Raw genomic sequence first — 23035 nt, 5'->3', positions numbered from 1 at the left:
CACACCCTGTGTACAGGCCTGATATACCAAATATACATCTTTGAGTTCCTTTGTCTTTTACATAGAAACATTCATCCCTTTCTTGTAAGTTTTGATCGCCACACACATATCCCAAACTTTCATGGGCCACATACTGAAACACGTCAGTGGTTTTCCATGGTTGGTTTTCTTTATATGCCCAGGAATGATGATCACTGGAATACATAATTAAATTTTTTGTTAGCTGGATTCCCATAAGTACCATTGGATAGATATGAACAGTTAGGCTAGATAGTTAGGGCGGAAGCAGGAGCCAGTGCTGATGGGAGCCGGCTTAAAAGCCAGTTCTCCTCAGCACCATCTCTGCAGTGCTGCCTGTTCACCCTCCTATCCCCTCCTATCAAAGGCAGCAGTGGGGGGGAGGGGCAGAAGCATGGGAGGCTGCCACGAAGCAGCCTCTTATTTGATTTAAGCACAGATGGGCGGAGGGATCTTTCATGAGTCTGATAGGCTAGATACTATGCTTTTATTCTCCAAGAACACAGAGCTGGTAGTAATAGAGCCAACAGAATAAAACTTGTGCTATACAAAGAAATAAAAGTAAAATAAACTCCCAGGGTACAAATCAAAGTACAAAACCCACAGCAAGTGCTATCATAGAAACACAGATGGATTTGCTAAAACCAGTAACTACTAGTTAACGATTTTAAGCATTAGCTATTAAAATAAAAACAAATAGTACAGTGACATGCATTGCAGAGTAATAAACATAATAGAAATAGCGTTTGCAAAGGAGCAAAACTGTAATTAAAATAGGTTACATGGACTGAGTGCAATTCAAGGACTCGCATCAGCTGATAAGACTAATTATGAACTCTTATGAGACTTTACATTGACATATAAACTGATAAGAGACTTTTAAATCCTCAAAATGTGTTACACGCTCCCTGACATGCTGCATGTGGGATCTTTCAGTCCCCTTAGCTGTAGCAGTGCAGAGAGAGAGAGAGAGGCTCTGGGGGCTAGCAGTCAGAGCCAAGGCATTAGGGCAGCTGTGCCTTTAAGAGCACAGTTATAGCTGCTCTGTACTCAGGTCCTCTGAAGTTTTGCCCTGAGAGGGGAAATAAAAACCCCTCTCTGTTCCTCACACCTTTGCCTCACCTCCCTGGGTAACTATTATACCCACTGCCTATATAGGGTCAAAACCACTGCACAGGGGCTGACAGCATCTCCCTCCCCCCAAGCCAAACCTCAGCTCCTACCCTCCTTTCACCTGATTCTTCCCTTCCATCCCTTCTTCTACCTTACCCTAAAGTTGCTTGATCTCCCCCTCCCACACCAGTTAATTTGTGCACCCTGCTCATACCCTGCCCGTCCCCCTTGCTGCGATTTGCCCTGAACCTCTTTTTAACTAAAGCCAGGAACAGTGTAAGAATCCATGTGAGTGTAGCAGCCACAGCAGCGCTTACTGAGCATGCTCCATTCCAGTGAGCATGCACAACTCTAAGCAGTGAATTTGACAGAGAGAGGCTGATTCTCCCCCTTATGTTTGGGGGGACCCTAGAGGATGTTGGGGAGTGTGTGTTTGCACCCCTCGTGCTCCTCCTGCGTACAGGTCTGTAAACTGAATTGTGAGGCGGGCAGACTCTGAATCAGATCAGGCTAGCTTTATTCACGGGTAGGGCAATATTGTGACTCCTAGACTGATGGTGACTAATTGAGAAAGCTGTAGTTGATATTCTTTATAAAGGCTTAGCTTACATCATGCATCCAGCCCATTTCACAAGCTTTTGTCCCAGGTGATGAGAGGTGTCATAGGTGTCTGGGAACTAGCTCCAAACACATGCTCTTTGGCATGTAGAAGACCACATTGGGCCGGAGGAGTGGAGTACAATGTAGCAAATGCTGTAGACTTGTGTGATCAAGGTTATGAGTGATCTTGAAATAATGGATGGCTTTGAACAATGCCAAAGGTTCCTAAACTGTACTGGAGTCACTCAAGGGACTAATTTTCCAATTATTTGCTACCCTAATCAGACTCCGAATTCTAAAACTGAATGTCTCACTACTCAGTAATTGGGCAGGCTGTGGTGCGCTACAGAGGACATTTCATGGATGTAAACACAAGATGGCTTAGCAAGGTTCATGTTGCTAGAATATTATATGAACCTTGTACAGGATGGGATGTGCAAGAATACCTTTTCCTTACACTGGAGAGATCTCAGTGCCAACTATGTTTAACAAGGAGCCTGCACGCCACTTGTTACTCTGGCTAAGGAAATTATGAGGCTCTTAACAAATGATAATTTGACGACTGCCTCTGTCATGTCAAACTGGTGGCTGTGTGTGTTTTTGGGAGACTGAAGAGGCAGTAGAAATGCCTATTGAAGCAAAATGACAAAGACCCAAAGTATATCACTGCAAGTTGCTGCTTTCTGTGTGTATTCCCTAACATGTGAATAGGGGACAGAGCTTTGCATGAACACACAGTGGTATTAAGACCTGACATTGCTTGTGTCCCCAGGTCACTGTGAGCTACGTGACTAGTATGCTGAGTGATCACAGTGCAGCTGAGCATAGTAAGGACTGCTCTGTGCAAGCATTTTACTCAGATGAACACTAAGAAGGGGAGGGAGCAGAAGAGAATAGGACTATCCAAGTCTCTGTGCTTCTATAATATAGTCTTAGAGTCTGACTTAGGGATGTTAAATATCAGTTAACTGAATACTCAATTCACCTCATGAATTCTTATTGGTTACTCAACTATTCTCTAGTTCCCGAGGGTGGGGCTGGCAGCCAGTGCTCTCTGGCCCCACTCCTGAGGACCCTCCTGCCACTCTGTGCTGCTGCCTCTGTATTAGAGGCAGAACGTGGCGTGCTAGGTGGGAGCTGGTCCACAAGGGGAGATGGTTTAAAAAATCGGCTTCCCTCGTGGACCGACTGCCTATCACTCTGTGCTGTTGCCTCTGATACAGAGGCAGCAATGCAAGGTGGCAGTAGCTCCTGTCCAGGGGCAGGGGAGGGAGGTCTGAGCTCCCAAATCCAGCACAAGCTGGAACTGAGTTGGGCTGTGCGCCTTCCTGACTCCTAATACACTTTAAATGCAGAGCCATAGCAGGCGTAGGTCCCAGATCTGGCGCAAGCCGGGACTGAGCTGGTCTGCTGGCCAGCCTGCTAAAACATTTACTGGTAAAGGGGTGGGAGGGGAAATGCATGTAGTCTGTAGTATTAACCTAGACGTTTTTGCTTATCGGTTAAGCAGCTATACTATTACATCCCTAGTCTGCCTTGTTTTAGTCTGATTTTATACTATTCTATCATGTATAATGAAGTGAAGTTATATGAAGGCAAGTTCTATGGCAGAACATGTTTTAATAAAACTGTAATGGATAAATGGGGTGCAATCCAGGCTAATGGGAGATTGTGTCACTACTTACCCTGTAACCTTGAATGCCTTAAAATGCTTTGCTGCTGTAGTTCCCTTGTCTGGATGCTCCCAGCCATCGTATAATCATGTTTGAGCGTCTGTGTGTTCTGCAGCTCTGATTCCAGCAACCTGTTTGTTGCACCCCAGTCACATTCTGCAGTGCACTAGTACTGGCTACACCTGTCAAGATGACCCCAACTGCCCCCAGTTCCAGAATTTCCCAAAACCATCTGCTGTCAATGTCCAGCCCTCTTTTTCACAGTGATATCTGTTTTTTCTTTTAACATACAACACCTAGAAGCTTGCCACATTCACTGTAGTAAACATTCACTTTAAATCATACACAGCACTGAGTTGGTTTATTAAATGTAAAACAAAATTGTTTTATTAACAAAAGGAGATCGCTGCCAAGTGAGTTTAAGTATAAAGGACAGAGTTGGAAATAGATATAAGCAATAAAAGTGAAAAACCACTTCTTAGAGGCTGACTTAACAGATTCTCATCTTACTACCTGCTAGCAAGATGGCTGACTAACCCCTCTGGTCTGGTCAGTATCTCCCACAATGTCCAGGGTTGCTTAGTTCCGTTGTCGTCTTAGATGAAATAAAAATTGGAATTCTTTGCCCCTTTCCTTTCAGTCCAGTGAACCTTTAAAATAGATTCATCTGAAGATTATCCCTCTAAAGCCATGGTCACCAATTCATCATTGCGATCGACTGGTCAATTTTGGGGGCACAACCAGTTGATTGCAAGGTGTTCCAGCCCACCCCTTATTCCCCCACCCTCAAGAAAGAGCCTGTGCTGGTGCTACCTCCTGGGAAAATGGAGGTAGCACCAGCTTCCTGCAGCATGGGTGGGAGGGGAGGGGGGAGTCTTTGGCTGTGCGCCAGATCCGGCATCTCAGAAAGCACACGTGCTGCTTCTCCCCTTCCCAAAACAACTGGCACTCTTCCTGAGACGCCGGCTCTGGCGCGTAGCTGGGGACTTCCTTCCTGTGCCTGAGGGTGGAGAGAGAAGTCCTCTGCTGGTTACCAGCTCCGAATTCTCAGGAAGCACGCCAGCTGTTGTGGGGAGGGGAGGAGCAGTGCACATGCTTCCTGAGAAGTCAGAGCTGGCGCGCAGTTAAGGGATCCCTCCTCCCCCTCCATGCAGGAAGGAAGGAAAGCAGGTAGCATGGGGAAGGAAGTCCCCGGCTGTGCACCAGAGCTGACTTCTTAGGAAGCATACCAGCTGTTTTGGGGATGGGGGGAGCAGTGCGTGCTGCGGGATCCCCAGGTACTGACAAGCTATCCCTGTCCCTGGTCAGACCCTCCAACAGCAACCTGGCAAGACCCTCCAACAGCTCCCTGCCCAGACCCCCACAAGTATTCTGCCAAGGCCCCCCTGCCCAAAACTCCACCAGCACCCTGCCCCCTGGCCAGACACCCACAGCACCTTGCTCCTACCCACTGGCCAGACACCACCCTGCCCCTGCCACCTGGCCAGACCCCATCCAGCACTCTGCTAAGACACCATCCTGCCCCTGCCTCATGGCTAGAAACCCACCAGCACCCTGTGCCTGTCCCCTAACTCCTGGTCAGATACCCCCAGCTTGCTCCTGTACCCTGTTTTCCACCCAGATTCTGCACCCCCCCTCCCTATCCCACTCCCTGGCAACCTTGTCCCGCAACTGGATCTCTCATTTTTGGCTCCACTTCAGAGTGTAGAGGGTCCCGCAAATTCCACTAACCCTGGAACCACAGAAGAGTTAATTTGGCCTGAGGCCTTGAATGTCAGTCCTACCTCCCCTCTCCCCCCTCCCCCCCACCTCCTCCCCACGGGGCTGGAGTGCCAGAGGAGTGAGATGTCTCGGTTGGGGCCACATCAGTGAGGCTTGGGGGGAGTTTGGAGGGGTTGGTTTTTTTGCATCTCACTTGTGTGGTCTCTGACTGATTTTTTTTTTGTAGGTCAGTGACCTCTGATCCAAAACAGGTTCCCCGTCCCTCATAAATAAAGACAATCCTGAAACATTTTGTGTTGGACATAATATTTTATTTAAACATGAAGCCTGGCCAACAAGCCCCCAATTGGGGCCACCACCCCATCTGGCTGCAGCATCATAACATTCCTGCACACACACCCCCGATCCCAATCTTGAGCCGATCCATACACCAGTACCCCCTGTCCTGACCCTTTCACATCCCCAAACTCCTGCACCCCCGCGTCCTCAGTCTCCTGCCACAACACTCCTGCACCAACCACACACCACAGATCTGTGTCCTGAGGCCATCATACTCCCAGCCTCCCTGCCCTGAGCCCCTATACACTCCAAACCAAACTCCTGCACCCTCACATCCGAAAGACTGTGGCTTGCTCAGCATCCCAACCCCCACCTGACCCCAACAATCCCCAGCCTGGAGCTCCCTCCCTGAGTCATCATCCCCTTCTCCACCTCCTCCTGCATTCAAATTCCCTCCCAGAGTTTGCACTTCTTACCCCTTCCCACACCCAAATCCCTTATTCCCACCCCAGAGCCTGCACCTCCTGTCTCAACCCAGTGAGAGTGAGTAAGGACTGGGGACAGCAAATGATGGAGAGATGGGGAACAGAGGATGTAGGGTCTTGGGGAAAGGATGGGGTAGATCTTGGCTTGCCCTGACATTTAAAAAGTGATCTTGTGTGTAAAAAGGTTGGAGACCACTGCTTTAAAGTAATGTTCATTCAAGATGTCAAGATGGCAACATAGTCTGATGGTGAAAGTTCCTTGATGGTTTCTTATTCACTGGTGTTTGCTAAATTGCAAATTGATCTGAGGATTCCTGCAGCATCTTCCCCTGTTAGCTTGATGGCCCTGTTTTATCTTCTATGTACAGTAAAACCTGTTATCCGTCATGCCCGGGGATTAGGGTGTGCCGGTAACTTTAAATTTCTGGTTATCTGGGGGGGGGGAGAAGTCGGGAGGGGGGCACAGGAGCTGTGCAGGGGCCGGAATGTGGCCTGCTCGGGGGGGCCATGAGCTGCAGGGGGGGCGGGATGTGGTCTGGTGAGGGGTGTGGATGGTGGGGGCGGCCTGCTGGGGGGGAGGGCACAGGAGCTGCAGGGGGGCTGGCTTGCTGGGGGTGCCAGGAGCCATGGGGGAAGCCAAGATGCTTACTTTCGGCTGCTGTTTTCCCCTCCCCCAGATACATGCTGCACACTCGTCTGAGGAGCACTTAAAGAGCCAGTTTTCTTTTTTGTTGTTGGGGTTTTTTTTTGTTTGTTTTTGTTTTTTTTGCTTTTCCCAGCATCAAAAATTTGCTGGTTTCTACAGTTTTCCAGATGCTTAAGTTCCGGATAGGGCAGGGTTTACTGTACCATTTATGTACTGGCATAGGGAGTACGCTTATTAAGTTTGCAGATGATACCAAACTAGAAGGGGTTGCAAGTGCTTTGGAGAATAGGGTCATAATCCAAAATGATCTGGACAAACTGGAGACATGGTCTGAAGTAAACAGGATGAAATTTAATAAGGACAAATGCAAAGTAACTTTAAAAACATCAAATAGTTCTGCAGCATCTTAGAGACTAACAAAAATGTAGATAGTATCATGAGCTTCTGTGGACATAACCCAGTTCTTCAGGTGAATGGAGTAAGAGGTCCAGGGTCTAAATAAATAGCAAAGAGAGGGGATGGGGATGGAAAGACAAGGAAAAAATGGGGGAAAATATTATCAGAGTGTCCATGCTAAATGAGGCTAATAGAGTGGTCTGTAAGTACCCGGTGCTTAGATTTTTTATGTTATTAAAGTGTGGAATGTAGCGGCCCATCCAGGTCAGGTTTTTGTTCAGACCTTGATTACAGGTGTCGAACTTGTAAATGAAACCAAGTTCTGATGGTTTTGAAATGTCTTTATAATAGTGTAGTCACTTTTAGATCCATTAGCGAGTGCCTGGGCAAGTTAAAATGTTTCCTAACAGGTTTCCATGTGTTACCATTTCAAATATCTGATTTGTGTCCATTAATCCCTTGTCGCAGGGACCGTCCAGCTTGGCCAATATACATGGTAGAGGAGCATTGCTGGCACAGATCATATTGGTGGAAGTGCAGTTGTATGAGCCTCTGATGTTGTGGCTTATGTGGTTAAGTCCTGTGATGATGTCGCTTGTATAGATGTGTGGACACTGTTGGCACCGGAGTTGATTGCAGGGGTGGGCTCCTGGGTGAGTTTGATGGAGATGTGCTGCATAGTTGCTGGAAAGAATTTGTTTGAGGTTAGAGGATTGTCCGTAGGTGAGGATTGGCCTGTCCCCGAAGGCTTCTGAGAGTGAGGGATCATTTTCCAGGATGGGTTGCAGATTGTTATAAATGTGCTAGAAGAGTTTAAATTGGGGGCTATAGGAGATGACTAGTGGTGTCCTGTTGTTTTCTTTGTTGGACCTATCTTGAAGAAGCTGATGTCTCGGTACTTGTTTGGCTCTGTCAATCTGTATTTTCACATCTCAGGGTGAGTATTTAAGTTTTAAGAATGCTTGACACAGATCCTGTAGGTGTTTTTGTCTCTGTGAAATTGGCGTAAATCCAGTTGTATCTTAGGGCCTGGCTGTAAACGGTTGATTGGGAAATGTATCTTGGATGGAAGCTAGAGGCATGTAGGTAAGTGTAACGGTCAGTAGATTTCCGGTATAAGGTGGTAGAAATTTGCCCAACATTTAATTGTACTGTAGTGTTAAGGAAATGAAAAATACTTCACTTAGGAAGGAACAATCAGTTTCACAAAAGTAATTCTTCTGCTTTGCTCTGTGCTGATTAGGCCTCAATTGGAGTATTGTGTCCAGTTCTGGGCACCACATTTCAAGAAAGATGTGAAGAAATTGAAGAAGGTCCAGAGAAGAGCAACAAAAATGATTAAAGGTCTAGAAAACATGATCTATGAAGGAAGACTGAAGAAGCCATGCATGAGCCCTTTTAACTGATTCTATTTAAAGGGCTTATGCCTCCTGCATGGCTGCATTGCTGGGCAGCAACCCGGTAAGCGCAGGACCTTTAAGTAGAAGCAGTTGAAAGGGTTCGCATGTCCCCGGCTCCCAGGCAACACGCTAGCAGCGAGGCTGGGAGCAGCGAGCCCTTTAAATAGCAGGAATTGGAAGGGCTCACAGCTCCCATCTCCAACTAACGTGATGCCTAGGATCCACAGGGGAGGCGTGAGCAACTCTGCTATTTAAAGGCTTCACCCTTGCTGCCCGAAGCTCTGCCCCTTATGCCCAAGGCCCTGCCTCTTCCAGGACGGACCTCAACCAGGGTGGCCCCTGCTCAAAATTATTGCCCATCCCTGATCTAGACAGTGCTTAGTCCTGCCATGAGGGTGACAGCAGAGGGATCATGTGAGGATTACCTGTTGTGTTCCCTCCCTCTGCAGCATCTGGTATTGCCCACTGTTGGCAGACAGGATACTGGGCTAGATGGACCTTTGGTCTGACCCAGTATGGCTGTTCTTATGTTCTTATATTCAGAAGAGTGGACTCAATGAGCTCTTGAGGTCCCTTCCTGTTCTAGTATTCTATGATAACTTTCAGTACATTTGACATTTTGAATTTGTCCTGTGTGCACCACACAATAATATTAATGATCAGTCTGTTATAAGTGTTGATATCTTACATGACAGCTTTTACGTACAGGTTATAACATCTGTGAATTGGGGTACATTCAACTGATTACACTAGCTGAAACTCACTACTTGATACCAGTAAGCCCCTTGTCCTTTGGTATTAGTATGCTGTTAAGTCACAATAACACTTTTGAAACTATAAATTGATCCCAATTGATAAATACAAATGCAAAAGTTCTGTTTCCTTCTTGTTAATCAACAATAGTTCCTGTCTCTGTCCTCACAGTCCTCATAGAAAGCAGTTCTGAGATTCTGAGACAGATGGGTACTATTTCTTTGGAAAGACAGGAAATCTGAATTATTACTGTTGTACAGTTTTTGGTGCTAATTGAAGATGGGAGTGAAATATATTTCAGGTCCTCTTTTTGAGATTAGTGAATGATACTTACAATAGCAACTCTGCTTATCTTCCATAATATTGCCAGAGACAGATTCAATACCAGCTTTGCCCAATTGGCAACCTGTGTGTCTCTGCTGTTATTGCTTCCTGCCAAATCTAGTTGTTCAGGGTTGCATGGAGCTTCTGTTATAGAAGAGTAATGGAATGTGTAGTATGCCCTTTTGATGCTCAAATAGTCCTTTGCTAATCACTTCTAAAACTTGGAAGGGGAAAGAGACAACATTTTGGGGTTTTTAAATTCTCTTTGTGAGATTAGTCTATTGCCTACAAAATATTTTTGTAGTTTTGGCTTATCATAGAATCATAGAATACTAGGACTGGAAGAGACCTTGAGAGGTCATCAAGTCCAGTCCCCTGCCCTCATGGCAGGACCCAGCACTGTCTAGACCAGTGGTTTCCAACCTTTTTATGCCCAAGATCACTTTTTAAATGTCAGAACAAGCCAAGCTCTACCGCCCCATCCTTCCCCCAAGACCCCACCGCTTCCTTGAAGCCCTGCCCTCACTGTTCTCCTCCTCTCCATCACTTGCTATCCCCAGTCCTGAGACATTGCCACTTTTTCTTTTCGATTCTTCTGTAGGAAGAGGTTTCTCCAACATCTGGCCTTTCTAGACTGGGTCAAATGTCAGAAAACCCCCTTCTTTGGAAAGAAAGCGGAAGAACAAATGCATTCCTGGATGCGGAAGAGTTTTTCCGGGATACCTCTGGAATCCCAGAAAAACCTTTGCAGTCTAGCCCTACCCTCACTGGGTTGAGACAGGATGTGTGGGACCTGGGATGGGAATAAGGGATTTGGGTGTGGGAAGGGGTGAGATGTGCAAACTGTAGGAGGGAATTTGAATGCAGGAGGAGGTGGAGAAGGAGATACTGGCTCAGGGAGGGGGCTCCAGGCTGGGGAGTGTTGGAGTCAGGTGGAGAGTTGGGGTGCTGAGTAAGCCACAGGCTTGTGGATGTGAGGATGCAGGAGTTTGGGTTGGGGTATGTGAGGGGCTCAGGGCAGGTAGTATGATGGGCTCAGGACGCAGATTTGCGGTGTGTGGATGGTGCGGGAGTGTTGTGGCAGAAGACTGAGGATGTGGGGGTGCAGTAGTTTGGGGATGTGAGAAGCTCAGGAAAGAGGGTTCCAGTGCATGATAGGCTCAGATCTAGGGTCTGGGGCGGGTGCAGGAGTGTTATGACACTGCAGCCAGATGGGAGCTTGGCCCCAATTGGGGGTTTGTTGACCACGCTTAATTTTTAAATAAAATATGTCAAACACAAAATGTTTCAGCATGGTCTTATGAGAAGGGCGGGGAACCTGTTTTGAGTCAGGGGGTCACTGACCCACAGAAAAGTCAGTTGGGGCCACACAAGTGAGATGCAAAAAAATAACTCCTCCAAAACCCCCCAAGCCTCACTAATGTGGCCCCAACTGTGTTGGCGGGAGCAGGGGACATAATACTGGGGAAGGATGCTAGCGGGTTGCTGGGGCAGGGTACAGAGTGCCAGTGGGGGTAGGGGACAGGGTTCTGTGGCAGGGAACAGGGTTTTGGTGGGGAGAGGGGACAGGGAGTCCCCAACACGAGCCTCCTCCCGGGACTCCTACTCCCTCCCCCCCCCCCCCCACAGGAGGGAAGCCCCGGCGCACGTCTCCTCTGGGGACTCCTACCCCGCCCCCCTGCTCCCACTGTTCAGCAAGTCCCTGGCATGCCACAGACCTGGGTTGTGGTACCGCACCGGCTGTTTGGGGGAGGGGGAGCAGCCAGCGCACTTTCTGAAACCCTGGAAGTGGCACGCAGCTGCTGAACTTCCTTTCACCACACAGGAAGCCGGCATTACCTCCATTGTTGATGGAGGTAGGTAGTGGGGTTTCTTGGGGAGTGGGGGAAATTGGGGGGGCCCCAAACACCTCGTGATCAACTGGTTGAGCCCTCGTGATTGACAGGTTCATGACCACAGGTCTAGACCATCCCTAATAGACATTTATCTAACCCAGTGGTTCCCAAACCTTTTGGCATCATGCCCCCATTTGATTTTTGAAAAACCCCCATGCTCCCTCATAAGCAAAACTTGTTGAGCCAAAAAAAAAAAAAAAAAAAAACCTGACTGGGGTGGAAAAACAAAAATAGCAGCAAAACTTGGGGGGGGAGGAGGATGTAAAGGGGGAGCTGGGTTGCATCCTCCCCCCCTCCCGGAATTTTTTCACGTCCCCCAGTTTGGGAATCCATGATCTAACCTATTCTTAAATATCTCCAGAGCTATCAGCTGCCCCTGGATCCCAGGGTTGTCAGCCTCTAGCGACAGCAGAGACTGGAGCTGTCAGTCCCCCTGTTATTTTTAGTAAAAGCAGGAGTGGGCAAATTCCAGGCTGCAGGCCAAATCTGGCCCACAGAATTAATCCCTGGCGGGCCCCCCACCTCCACGTTTACCTGCACCTCCACAGGTATCGGACAATTGCACCTCTCATTGGCTGTGAATTACTGTTCACAGCCAATGTGTGCGGCGGGAAGCAGTGTCCCAGTTGGCGATACTTCCCACCCCTCGCATTGGCCATGAGCAGTGATTCGTGGCCAATGAGAGCTGCGATCTGCTGATACCTGCAGAGGTGGTGGCCTGCCAAGAACTAACTCTGCAGGCTGCTGTTATTTTATTGCCTACCTGAGTAAAAGTCAGAGATAGGTAACAGGCTTCTATAGATTTTTGTTTATTGCCCATGACCTTGTCTTACTAAAAATAATTGTGACAAAAATCTCATCCTTAGTTATCATTGGTTCAGTGTCTTATTCTAACATTTATTATGAGAGGGAAAAAATGTTTAATACCACTGCTATTTCTTCCCTGTTCCTCATCCTCCACATCTGCAGTCCATTTTTTGTAGTGACTCCCACTGTCCACCCTCAACTGGCTTTACACTCAAGCCCTTCCTCATTCCATCTGCTAAAATAATCATCAATAGAACAGATAATGTAAAGTATACATTTGAAATATAATTAAACAGATTGAGAATTAACACTTGTAAGAGATGAATTAGGGGAGGGGCGATTTAGGGTGTTTATGGCTCATATTTGGAAAGCTTTTGTTCCAGTCAGGAGGTCTAGACATTTTCTGATTTTTAGAAATCAATGTTTGTAGTCTGCAAAAACTCAGTATGTCATAGGGAATATACAAATGCATCAAACTGGTTTAGTGTTTGACACCCCAGCTCAGATTTATGAATTTCTGGACTGTAACATAGGAAGAGAACAACAAATTAGTGGGTACCACAAAGAAGAAAGAATAATTAGTTAATTACTAAACACTTGGTTTTTTTAAAGAAAGTGTTTCTACACAGTCAAGAGGAATTTACAGAAGGACACAGTTCCCTCATGTCTAAATGACTTGATAACAACTCTGGCACTTTTATTCTATATAAAATTTTATCCTAAAAACATTATTACAGTATAGACAATTTAAAATAAAGTTGCAAGAGAAGATCTAAGTGTAAGTAAAACAAAATATAGTACAGTATGGATATCAGTAAGTCTTTGGGCCTGATATTCAGTATTTCAATCAGATTACCAGTAGTTGGTGGACAAGAGCAATAAATGAGATCATTATTTGTGTTACAATATCATAATCAGTAGCCAGTAGCAACTGTAAAAGGTAAATGAAGTTAAATTATAGTCTATGAAAATACATACAATGACCATCTTTATGTGCAAAATACTCCATAATAAAATATTCAAGCTCAAAATACACATTTTAACACAATGTTTAGTACATAATATTTGACTAGTCTAAGGAGACAATGTCCATGTAGTGTGAAGCCTCAGTGGAAGCTCATTCTCTCTTAAAATATTCAAAAATTCTCTCCCCCTTTTTACAAAAGACTTTTTTCACTTTTTCAAGGCTTGAATGTTCATCTTCCTCTGCACTACCACAGACCATTTGGTACAGATAACAGCTGAAGATCCTGTTAGGCTTTTGTTCTATATGTAACACAATGTCTCTATCAAAGTAAACTTGGTGATTGTAAGTCTGCAATAAGAAAATAATTTTGAATGATAGCTTCATTTCCCAGATGCTCATGTCAGTACCATATAAATAAGACTTCCCTAAAACTGATTAGAAAATTACAGCAAAATACTGTTCATTTTCCTACACATGACAAAAAGCGTATGTAGATAAACGGTCTTTCAGATAAAGCAAGTGTTTAAGAATCACAGTTCAGATCTTCAAAGATAGTTAGGTACCTAAATCCCCATTGAAATCAATGGGGAGTTAGATATCTAAATATTTAAATTCCCACACAGGCAGGCCTATACTTAATTTTGCACCTGAAAGGTTCCACTGCTCTCGGTCAGAACGCTCAAAAGTTGTAAAGTTAAGCATACACACATGTGTTTGTAGGAACAAAGATTAGGTTAAGTATTTTATGATTGTCAAAAGAACGTGTATCGATTGCCTTAAAAAATATGAGCGAAATCCTAATTTAAGACTCTGTGGATTTTCAGATAAATGAACTACTGTATCACAGAATACTTGCAAGTCCAGCTGATTAACTTTTGCTACAGATACTTTACATGGGAATTTCCAGTGGGGTTTATATTGTATATCTGACTCGAAAATATGAATAAAACAGTTACAGTAAAACTCCAGTTGTCCGGCATCCAGTGATCCGGCACCACCTGGAACCCGGAAGTGCTCCAGGCAGCCAGACAATTGGAGCCCCGGGCTTCCCAGAGTCAGCCACTAGTCAGTTTCAGCAGCGGTTGACTTGGAGAAGTCTGGGGCAGAGCAGCTTGGGTGCTGCCGGGTTGGTCCCGCAGTGACGAGGGGCAGCGCTACGGGATCAACCTGGCAGCACCCCAGCTGCTCTGTCCCGGGCTTCCCCAAGCCAGCCACTGGTAGTTTCAGCAGCGGCTGACTTGGGGACGCCTGGGGCAGAGCAGCTGGGGTGCTGCCGGGTTGGTCCCGCAGCGCTGCCGCTTCCCCCATCCCTCCATCCCACCCAGACTCCTCATAGCCCCCCCTTCCGATAGTCCGGCATATCTGATAATCCGGCACCCCCTGGGTCCTAAAGGTGCCGGATTATCGGAAGTTTACTGCACTTGGATGCAAAGCAGTATGGCAAGTGGGTACAGGGGAATGTTAATGTAAACTTAATTTAGTGGAGTATACTCACCACATCCCAAGACTCCACTAATGGAATACTCTTAAGTAGAATCCCATGTTCATTACAGTGAAAGTCAAGGTGTGCTCTCCCATCAGCTCCTATCTGAGTAACCGCCACAACGGATAACAAATCCAGCTCATCTTCATAGTCCACAATTTTGAAAGTCTTATGAAAACACAAAATCTCAAGGTGACCAATTAATAAATAGATGTTTACAGTTATTTTTAAAAGAATTTTACATGTTTGTTGGGACGTGGAAAGGAAAGAAAAAGTTCCTGTTCACAGGTCTATCATCATTCATTGGGAAAATCTTTGCCATCCAGGTAATAAGCTGTAAGCATCTTTCCAACCACAGGCTTTTCAGTGCATTTCAGCAGAGCCGCCGGAAGAGAAAAGAACATCCTGTACTGCCCCAGTGTGTATGAGTGTAAAGATTGTATATACCCTGATAGTGTAAATAACATTAACAGCAATACGACTTGTCCTATTGTCAACATCTATGCCGTGAGATTTGAAAAAATTACAAGGGTAACACAAGTCACAAAAATGCCAGTATCCTCTCTTTAGATGTATATACTCCTACATATATACATAATCAACAGCTCCAGACTGTTTTAGAAAAGAAACATCTTTAGCACTATTTTCAATGTGCTAGCGCAAGTCTGTGGACCGGGCTGAGTGGCTTGCTCCCAAATGCAGTGAAAACATACCCTATATGACTTATTTTGCTTGTCTCCTGTCTAAATCCAAGAAAATGAACAAAATCTGTGAAGTTCTGACTACTGAAGTGTCATCTTTGTAATTTTTATTCTGTTAATTTTAAATTAATATAAATTAACTCCAAGCTTTAAGGCCCATGTAAAAAATTAATCCTGTTTTCAATGAGCTGGTATCCATTTCTATGGAAACAAGAGTGGAAATGCTGCCAGAAATTGAGGAATTAGAATTTTCATGTCAGTGTGAATTTCAGCTGAATCCTAAAAATGTTTTTCAAATACTGTCTGACTATCTCAGCAACTGGAGTCCTCAGTTCTCTAGTGTTTTTACTTTGAAAATATTCAATTAAAAAAAACCCCTTAAATATTTTCCTTGCAATTTAGCAAGATGGCTGACTAACCCCTGTAAACTAGGCTTAGGCTAAACAGACCAAAGAATAATGAACTATGCAGTTACACAGGTGCCCAAACACTCAGAACAATCATTGGTCAATTAGCTGCCTCAGACCTTTTTTCATAACAGCGTAGCCTACACTATCCAAATGTTATAAATGTGACAGCCCACGTTATCTAACAAGGGGAATGTCAGGGTCCTGTTTTTAACAGTGAATATAACAGTCCTATTTTAGAAAAGTGCTGATCAGATAACTAGAGAAAGCCTTCTAGCTCATTACATAGTTACCTTTGTGGAGATGGGAAGAGAAGACTAGAGAGAAGAGAGATGTTAGGTAGAATGATCTAGGAAAGTCATACAGTGATACTGCTCCTGGAGGATTCAGTTTCACACTCCTTTCACTTCCACCCACCTGTTTTTGATGGCTGCATAACTTAAGAGTGGCAAAGCCACAAAAGGCTTGAACATTTTTTGTAGTCTTCAAGCCTATAATGTAATTATATCCAGAGCAAAATAAAATGAATATAAACAAAATGAAAAGGAAGACTACTTGAAGATTTTCACCTTTTTTCTGCACTTCCAGACTATAAGCATGGGGTAAGCTCCAGCTTGGTGAACTAGTAATTTCAATACTTGTTTTTTGTACAAGTTTAAACAAAATGTAAATACTGAATAATGAAACACAGAAAAACTAAAACTGGAAAGAGATTAGCGAGCTGGAGGGATGAATCATGATTAAGCTGAGGAAATGGGTCATTCTCACATATTAACTATATTCCAGTTAAGTATTAGAATAAATTATATAGGGAGGTTGTGGAATCTCCATCATTGGAGATTTTTATGAGTAAGTTAGACAAGCACCTGTCAGGGATGGTCTAGATCAGAGCTTGTCAAACTGCGGCTTGTGAGCCATACACATCTCTTTTACAGTTAAAGTATGGCTTGTGGATTGACACTCATCCCCCGCATTCTCCATCTACCAGATTGGGGCAGAGGGAGCTCAGGGCTTCTGCCCTGTGGCAGAGTGATGGGGCTAGTGGCTTCAGCCCCATAGGAGGCACCTGCCAAGGCTCTGGACTTCCGTAGGAGTAGGGCTGAAGCCACAAGCTCCAGCAGATGTGCCTAGCTCTCAAACTTACTAAGTTTATTACATGCAGATCACAGGGTCAATAGGTTTGGCCATCCCTGGTCTAGAACATACTTAGTCCTGCCACGAATGCAGGGGACTTATCTGTATAACCTTTTGAGGCCCTTCCAGCCCTATAATTCTACATAGCCACATTGCAGCTTAAATCTGAACTGTGATGTCATGGGAGTTCTCCCCACCCCCACTTTTTTAAAATTCTTCAGTTTTATTGAAAGAAAAATGTCACGAGTGACTTGTGACAGTGTATTTGTATTTTTGTTCACAATCAATAATATTATCAGAGTTTGCTCAGTGCTACGGGTGTTAAGGGCTAGTTGTGTGTTAGGGGTAGCGGTGTTAAGGACTAGTCGACTATCCGATAACCAAATGTTAATTCGATAGTCAGTTGACTAGTCGACTCCCCACCCCCTATCAGATAGAGCAGCGTTTCCCAAAAAATGCCGGGCCTCAGCGTGCCTGGTGGCTGCCGGCCCTTAGGCCGATTTGACCCATTTGGTTGAATCGGGCCCCATGCCCCTGCACCTGGAAGTGCCGGCGAGTTAAGAGCTGGTGCCCTGCTCCAGCACTATGTGGAGCTGAGTCTCTCCCTCGCTCTGCCTGGAGCGGGCCCTGGATACCCCCCCCCCCGCACATCCTCCCACCCCTCCCCCAGAGTGTTTCCCATGGCCCCGGATGTCCCTGCTGCGCGCAGCTCCTCCTCGCCACCTGCCACCCATGCGCGGTGTTGCACATGGGCGGGGAGGATGCTTGGGCGTGACGTGACGTCATGGCCCAGGGTTTTGAAACCCGCGGGAGGCACGTTGCGGGGCCTGGCTGGCTCCGGGTTCCGTCTCCGGGGCCTGAGTGCAGACTCCGGCCCCGCAACATGGAAGGAGAAGGTGGGGAACCGGCTCATACGGCAGCGGAGGAGAGGAGAGACGGGGGGGGGGGGGAGAGAAGGGGCTTGGGCCGGGGAGGGGAAGGCACCAAGGGACAGGGTGCAGGAGAGACAAATGCCAGGGGGCCAAGTGCAGACCATGAGGGAAAGGGCAGGAGGAGAGGTGTCAGTGGGAGGGGCACAGGGTGATGCTGGGAGAGGAAAGGAGAGGGGCACTGGGGGCTAGAGAGGGAGGTGCTGGGAGAAGGCTTGAAAGAAGGGGTGGGCATGAGGAAGGTCAGAATGGAGCAAATCGTGTGTGAGGGCACAGAGGGGCAGGAGGGGAATGGGGCAGAGACTGGTGAGGGGGTGGGTATTAGGGAAAAAGAGGGCAAAGGGAGGCACCAGGAGGGTGCAGGGCTAAGGGAAGGTGCAGGTGCCAGGGGATTCTGGGGTGAGGAGGAGGGGAGAGCTGGCCACCGGAAGCAGAACTGGACGGGGGAATCAGGGCAGGCTGGGGAGATTGGGGGGCTGGTGGAAGCAGGGCTGCCGGGGGTGTGAGGTTGGGGGCAGGGAGCTGGCTGGGGAAGATGTGGGCGGGGTGAGAGAAGCGGCCTCTGGAAGGAGGGCTGGACGCAGGCAGTGGGGCTGGCCAAGGGAGATTGGGAGGAGAAGCGGGGGAGAACTGGCTGCCCAGGAGGGGTTTGGGGGAAGTGGGGCTGGCCAGAGGCGCAGCAAGGGGAGCAGGGGGGAGGAATGAATCGGCCTGCAGGGAGTGGGACTGACCCGACCCCGTTCCCGCCTTCCCCCCACCCACAAAGCACGAGTTAGTTCTACTGTCCCCCTTTGCCCCTCCCCTCACACCCCTCGAGTAGTTGCGAACTATCTGGCTGGTAGACACACTCAGGCAGCATGAGCACATTTACCAGCCAGGCAGTTCGAAACTACAAACTGATACATCTAGTAATAATACAACTTACCTACTGAGAAAATACCAGACATGTTATATGTCTGGTATTTTTTCAGTTTGTTTTTCATGTGTTTATATTTTTGGGCTGCAAAGAGCAGAACTGAAAAAAAAGGGTTCCAATTAAAGTAAAAAATTTGGGAAACCCTGGTCTAACCAGCTTTCTGACTGTCTTACAGCCCATTTATCCAATCCATATTCTTTAACTTGCTGGCAAGAATATTGTGGGTGACCATATCAAAAGCTTTGCTAAAGCTGGCACTGGGAGATTTGGGAGGACCAGAAACAACTTATTTGAATATTCATCATTTGATTAATGAATATGCAAATGAACATTACTGGTCCTCCAAAAGTTTGTGAATGGATTTACTGGTCCCCGTGTCAAAAAGTTTGGGAACCCCTGAGATAGAGGCAGCAAAGGGGGGAAAGAGGAGGTACTCCAAAGCAGCAGTGCCGCACTGCTGATCCCGGGCTCAGCTGTGCTGTGCTGCCACTTTGAAACGTGGAGGCAGTGTTCAATGGGGCAACATCGCAGAGCTGATCCCCGGCTCAGCTGTGTGGCGCTGCTGCGCATGGAGCCCGGGGTCAGCTGGGGACACTCCGCTGAGCCTGGGCTTCAGTGTGGCATTTCCGCAGAATCCAGGATCAGCTGGGGAGTCCCCAGGTGACCCCCAGTTCTGGGGAAATGCTGCACGGAACCCACGGTCAGCTGGGGAATCCCCAACTGAACCCAGCTCCGAGTGGCATTTCAAATCAGTAGCGCAGCATGGATTCCTAAGTCCCCCGCTGACCCCGGGCTCCATGTTGCACTGCCGCTTTGAAATGCACAAGAGCCCCCTCTGGGGACTCTAGTACATTTCAAAGCTGGCGCACCATGTGCAGCCTCCAGAGTATGTGGGAGTTCCACATTCCTCCTTCGAAATGTACAAGAGCCCTCCTCAAAGGAGGAATATGGAAGTGCCTATCGACTGCTCGATGGAAATTCCATTGATTCCTCAACTAGTTAATTAACAGTTACATAACATCCTTAGTACAGAGTAGAAGAAGAGAGAGTCCCTGGCTTGAGTTTAAATACTATAGTAAAGGGGAGAGACATTGTTCTTCACACAAACCACACCAGTATCTGGAAAGTAGACAATCCAATGTCATTATTTACAATTTTGTTTCTTTGGATTTACTGTTGAAAAGTTTGTTGGTGAAAATGTTTTAAGGAGAGATCTATATAGAGAGAATGGTTGTAGTTTCTCCCATTAAGGGCTTCATCTCATATCACTTAAGTCACTCACTGTTTTTCCATTGACTTCAACAGAAGTAATATCAGTCCTTAAATGAGGAAGACTCTTTGAGTATGTCTACATTGAAAGGCCACTACACAATTTAACCTACATCAATTGCATAACTTAAGTCGAAATAGCTTATTTTGACTTTTGGCACTGTCTACACAGCAGGAAGTCCGAGAAAGATGAGAGTTACAGGAGTCGGAGTAAGAAGTCCTCTAACTTGACATTATTTTGACATTATGTCAAAATAACTGCTTGTAGTGTAGATGTAAACTATGTTATTTTGGAATAACATCAGAAATATCACTGCTGTGTAGACGTATCCTTTCAGGCACAAATAGCAGCAAAGAAAAAGAAAGAGATAAAGAATGGAGAAGAAAAGCAAAGGGACGGTAGGAAGTAAGGCAGCAGAAGGAGGATGATAAAGAATGAATATAGAGCTTAAAGTTCCAGAGTCTGCACTTATGAGAGATATGCCTTGATGGTTCGACTCCTTGACCAATCTTTTTGCCCTTTTTAGCTCACTGTACCACAATTACCTCTTGTTCTGGGTCATCATCCAGCAAGTTAAAACGCTTTTTCACCACTCGGCCAGAAGCGGTTACAGTTACTGAGTTGTTCACCTTAGACACATAATTTAAAGAGAGAGAAAGAGAGAGAGAAGTAAATCTGCACAGCAGGTGGTAATATAGGATGTACATTCTTTTTATCAATATATTCATTTTATTTGAAATATGGTAAAGCTTTTAGAAAGACTAAAAGGCAGTACTATCTTTAGTAAACTGAAAGTACAGACAATCAGTAGAGGAGCAAATAAATAATTTTATTAAGCATCATTTATTGTTTTATCTGAGATTTTTTATAGATCTCCTAAAAAGCCTGACATGAGAGGACAGTGAAGACTCCATAGCACTTTTTTAAGAGCAGGATATCCTTGCCCTAGTGCCCTTCAGCCAGACTTCCCCTACATTTGTTATACAGGCAGTCCCCGGGTTACATGGATCCGACTTACATCGGATCCCTACTTACAAACGGGGTGAGGCAACCCCGCACTAGCTGCTTCCCCCCAGCATACCAGGGAGACGCGAAGCTAGTGCCCCCCCCCCCTCAGCAGACCAGGGAGACGTGGAGCGGCTTTTCTCAGCAGACACCTCAGCTTGAGAATAAAGGACTGAGGGAAGTGAGGTGTGGGAGAATAAAACTGAGCTCTGGAGAAATGTTTGGCTAGAGTTTCCCCTACAATATGTACCAGTTCCGACTTACATACAAATTCAACTTAAGAACAAACCTACAGTCCCTATCTTGTACGTAACCCGGGGACTGACTGTATTATTATGCTGTGCCCAGGCTGGCTGCTACCATTTATGTGTGATATTATTGATTATTTTTGTCGATTGCAGTATTTTTGGTGACTTGAGGTAATTATAGTTTCCACAGAAAAATGGGGTTAGTTAGAAATACCAAAGTCAAGCCAGCAATTTTGGTCCCAGAACTGCACCTGGCTATGCACAACAAATTTAAAGTCAATTGGGTTGTGTCAATGTAGCCTACATCCAGGGGCGGCTCGTGAGCCTAGGCAAACTAGGCAGTTGCCTAGGGCGCCACTGACCCAGGTGCCTGATGATGACGTCACGGGGCGCCGGAGCGCCCTGTGATTACGTCACATCCATTGACAGCTATGCAGGCGGGGGCACCAATCGTGCCTTCTGCCTGGGGCGCCAGCTGCCGCAGCCAGCCTCGGACCGCTCCTGCCTACATCAATAATCTAATATTTAGGAAATTAAAATAAAAATAACCAGGCAGCAATCCAACTCATAAGGATCTCTTAAATGGAAAACCTTTAATTTAGCAAATAGGTACACTGATAAGTAAAATGAGACTTCCAATAAAACATCCCATGGGATGCAACCCCATCATCTGAGTGTCCCTTAGCCTCTGATTGCCAGAAGCTCTAATTGCCTGTTCTGTTAATTCCCTCTGAAGCATTCTCATTTGGTTTTTGTGGTTTGCTTTCACAAAATTTGTGTTTCACCAGGCTTGATATTTTTCAGCCATTTGACCTATCAGCTTTAAAGCTTCATTGCTATCAAATCTGCATAGAATTATGATTTAAGTCAGCGATACCTCCTTGCCAAGGAAATCTATCACTGTATGCTGCTTAAGGTTTACACCCAAGGCAACTATTTGTATTGTTCACCACAATAGATGCCAAGAACCTAAAAAGTGAAAGAAAATTTCAGTAATATAACCTGAAAATATAATTATCTTTGAAATTTCTCTCATACAGACCAGATGCAAAGAAGGTACTGCCCAGGCTTATCAGTTAGTTGAGTCCACTACTCAACTACTTGCATCTCCCTCCCCCCCCCTGCTGTATCAGAAGGAGTAAGTAGGGGGAGAAGGGAAGCAGGAGCCACTGCTGGGGGAGTCGGCTTAAAAGGCTAACACAGGCAGCAGCGGGGGGAGACAGGGGAGGCTGCCAGCCTCTGTCCATGGTGGGCAAAGGCTCACCACGGGCATGCGCTGCTCCACAGTCCCAGCTGGGAGCTGAGACTCCTCCATGGACAGGGTTGCCTCCAGAGTAGCCTGTGCTCATGGTCTGTGGAGGAGGCTTCTGGACCTGGTGCAAGCTGGGACTGAGCTTTGGATCAATCCCACATAATACACTGATAAACATATACACATAAACCACCTGTATATGCTATGTAATCAAGCAAAAGTAAAATACATTGTTTTTATTAAAAATTTCCTGCTATAGTCTCACATTGTTCTGCCTGTTGGCCATTATGACAAAATCTTCTGTAATTTCCTGCTGGTATTTATTATTTTCAGTTTCTCTCAGCTTCAAGACTCTTAAAAGAAGATATAAAATGAGTCATGTTAAAATTTTAAATGTTGTGATTTCTAAAAATCAGATGTTCCAAAATAGCAAAGATAAGTTAATCATAAATTCTTTCAAATACAGTACAGGATACCACATTTAAATAATGCTATTACTATATATAACACATTTATCTGTGCTGTTTTAATATATCTGATTAGCACATCCGTTCTAGAATATACAGTACGTTTCCTTATTAAATTATACTGTTGTTCACATCCACCACGTGG

At 45.9% G+C, this 23035-nt stretch overlaps 2 protein-coding genes across 4 annotated transcripts in view; one reads left to right on the top strand and one right to left on the bottom strand.

Moving 5' to 3' along the window:
* Nucleotides 1-23035, top strand: part of METTL8 (methyltransferase 8, tRNA N3-cytidine) — a 205428-nt gene that overhangs the window by 98531 nt on the left and 83862 nt on the right. The window lies entirely within an intron of this gene.
* DCAF17 (DDB1 and CUL4 associated factor 17) overlaps nt 11572-23035 on the bottom strand; it is a 49808-nt gene continuing 38344 nt past the window's right edge. For both annotated transcript variants that reach the window (XM_075933616.1, XM_006138979.4), the window contains exons 12-15: nt 22689-22776; nt 20464-20547; nt 14574-14729; nt 11572-13426 (exon numbers count right to left, since the gene is read on the bottom strand). In XM_075933616.1, coding sequence (XP_075789731.1) covers nt 13229-13426; nt 14574-14729; nt 20464-20547; nt 22689-22776 — 526 coding nt within the window. In that variant the 3' untranslated portion in view covers nt 11572-13228. The remainder of the gene's footprint in view (nt 13427-14573; nt 14730-20463; nt 20548-22688; nt 22777-23035) is intronic.

This window comes from Pelodiscus sinensis, chromosome 7, assembly GCF_049634645.1.
Source record: "Pelodiscus sinensis isolate JC-2024 chromosome 7, ASM4963464v1, whole genome shotgun sequence".
Classification (NCBI taxonomy): domain Eukaryota; kingdom Metazoa; phylum Chordata; order Testudines; family Trionychidae; genus Pelodiscus; species Pelodiscus sinensis.
Note: the sequence above shows the minus strand (reverse complement) of the source record. Positions and strands in the feature narration are given on the sequence as shown.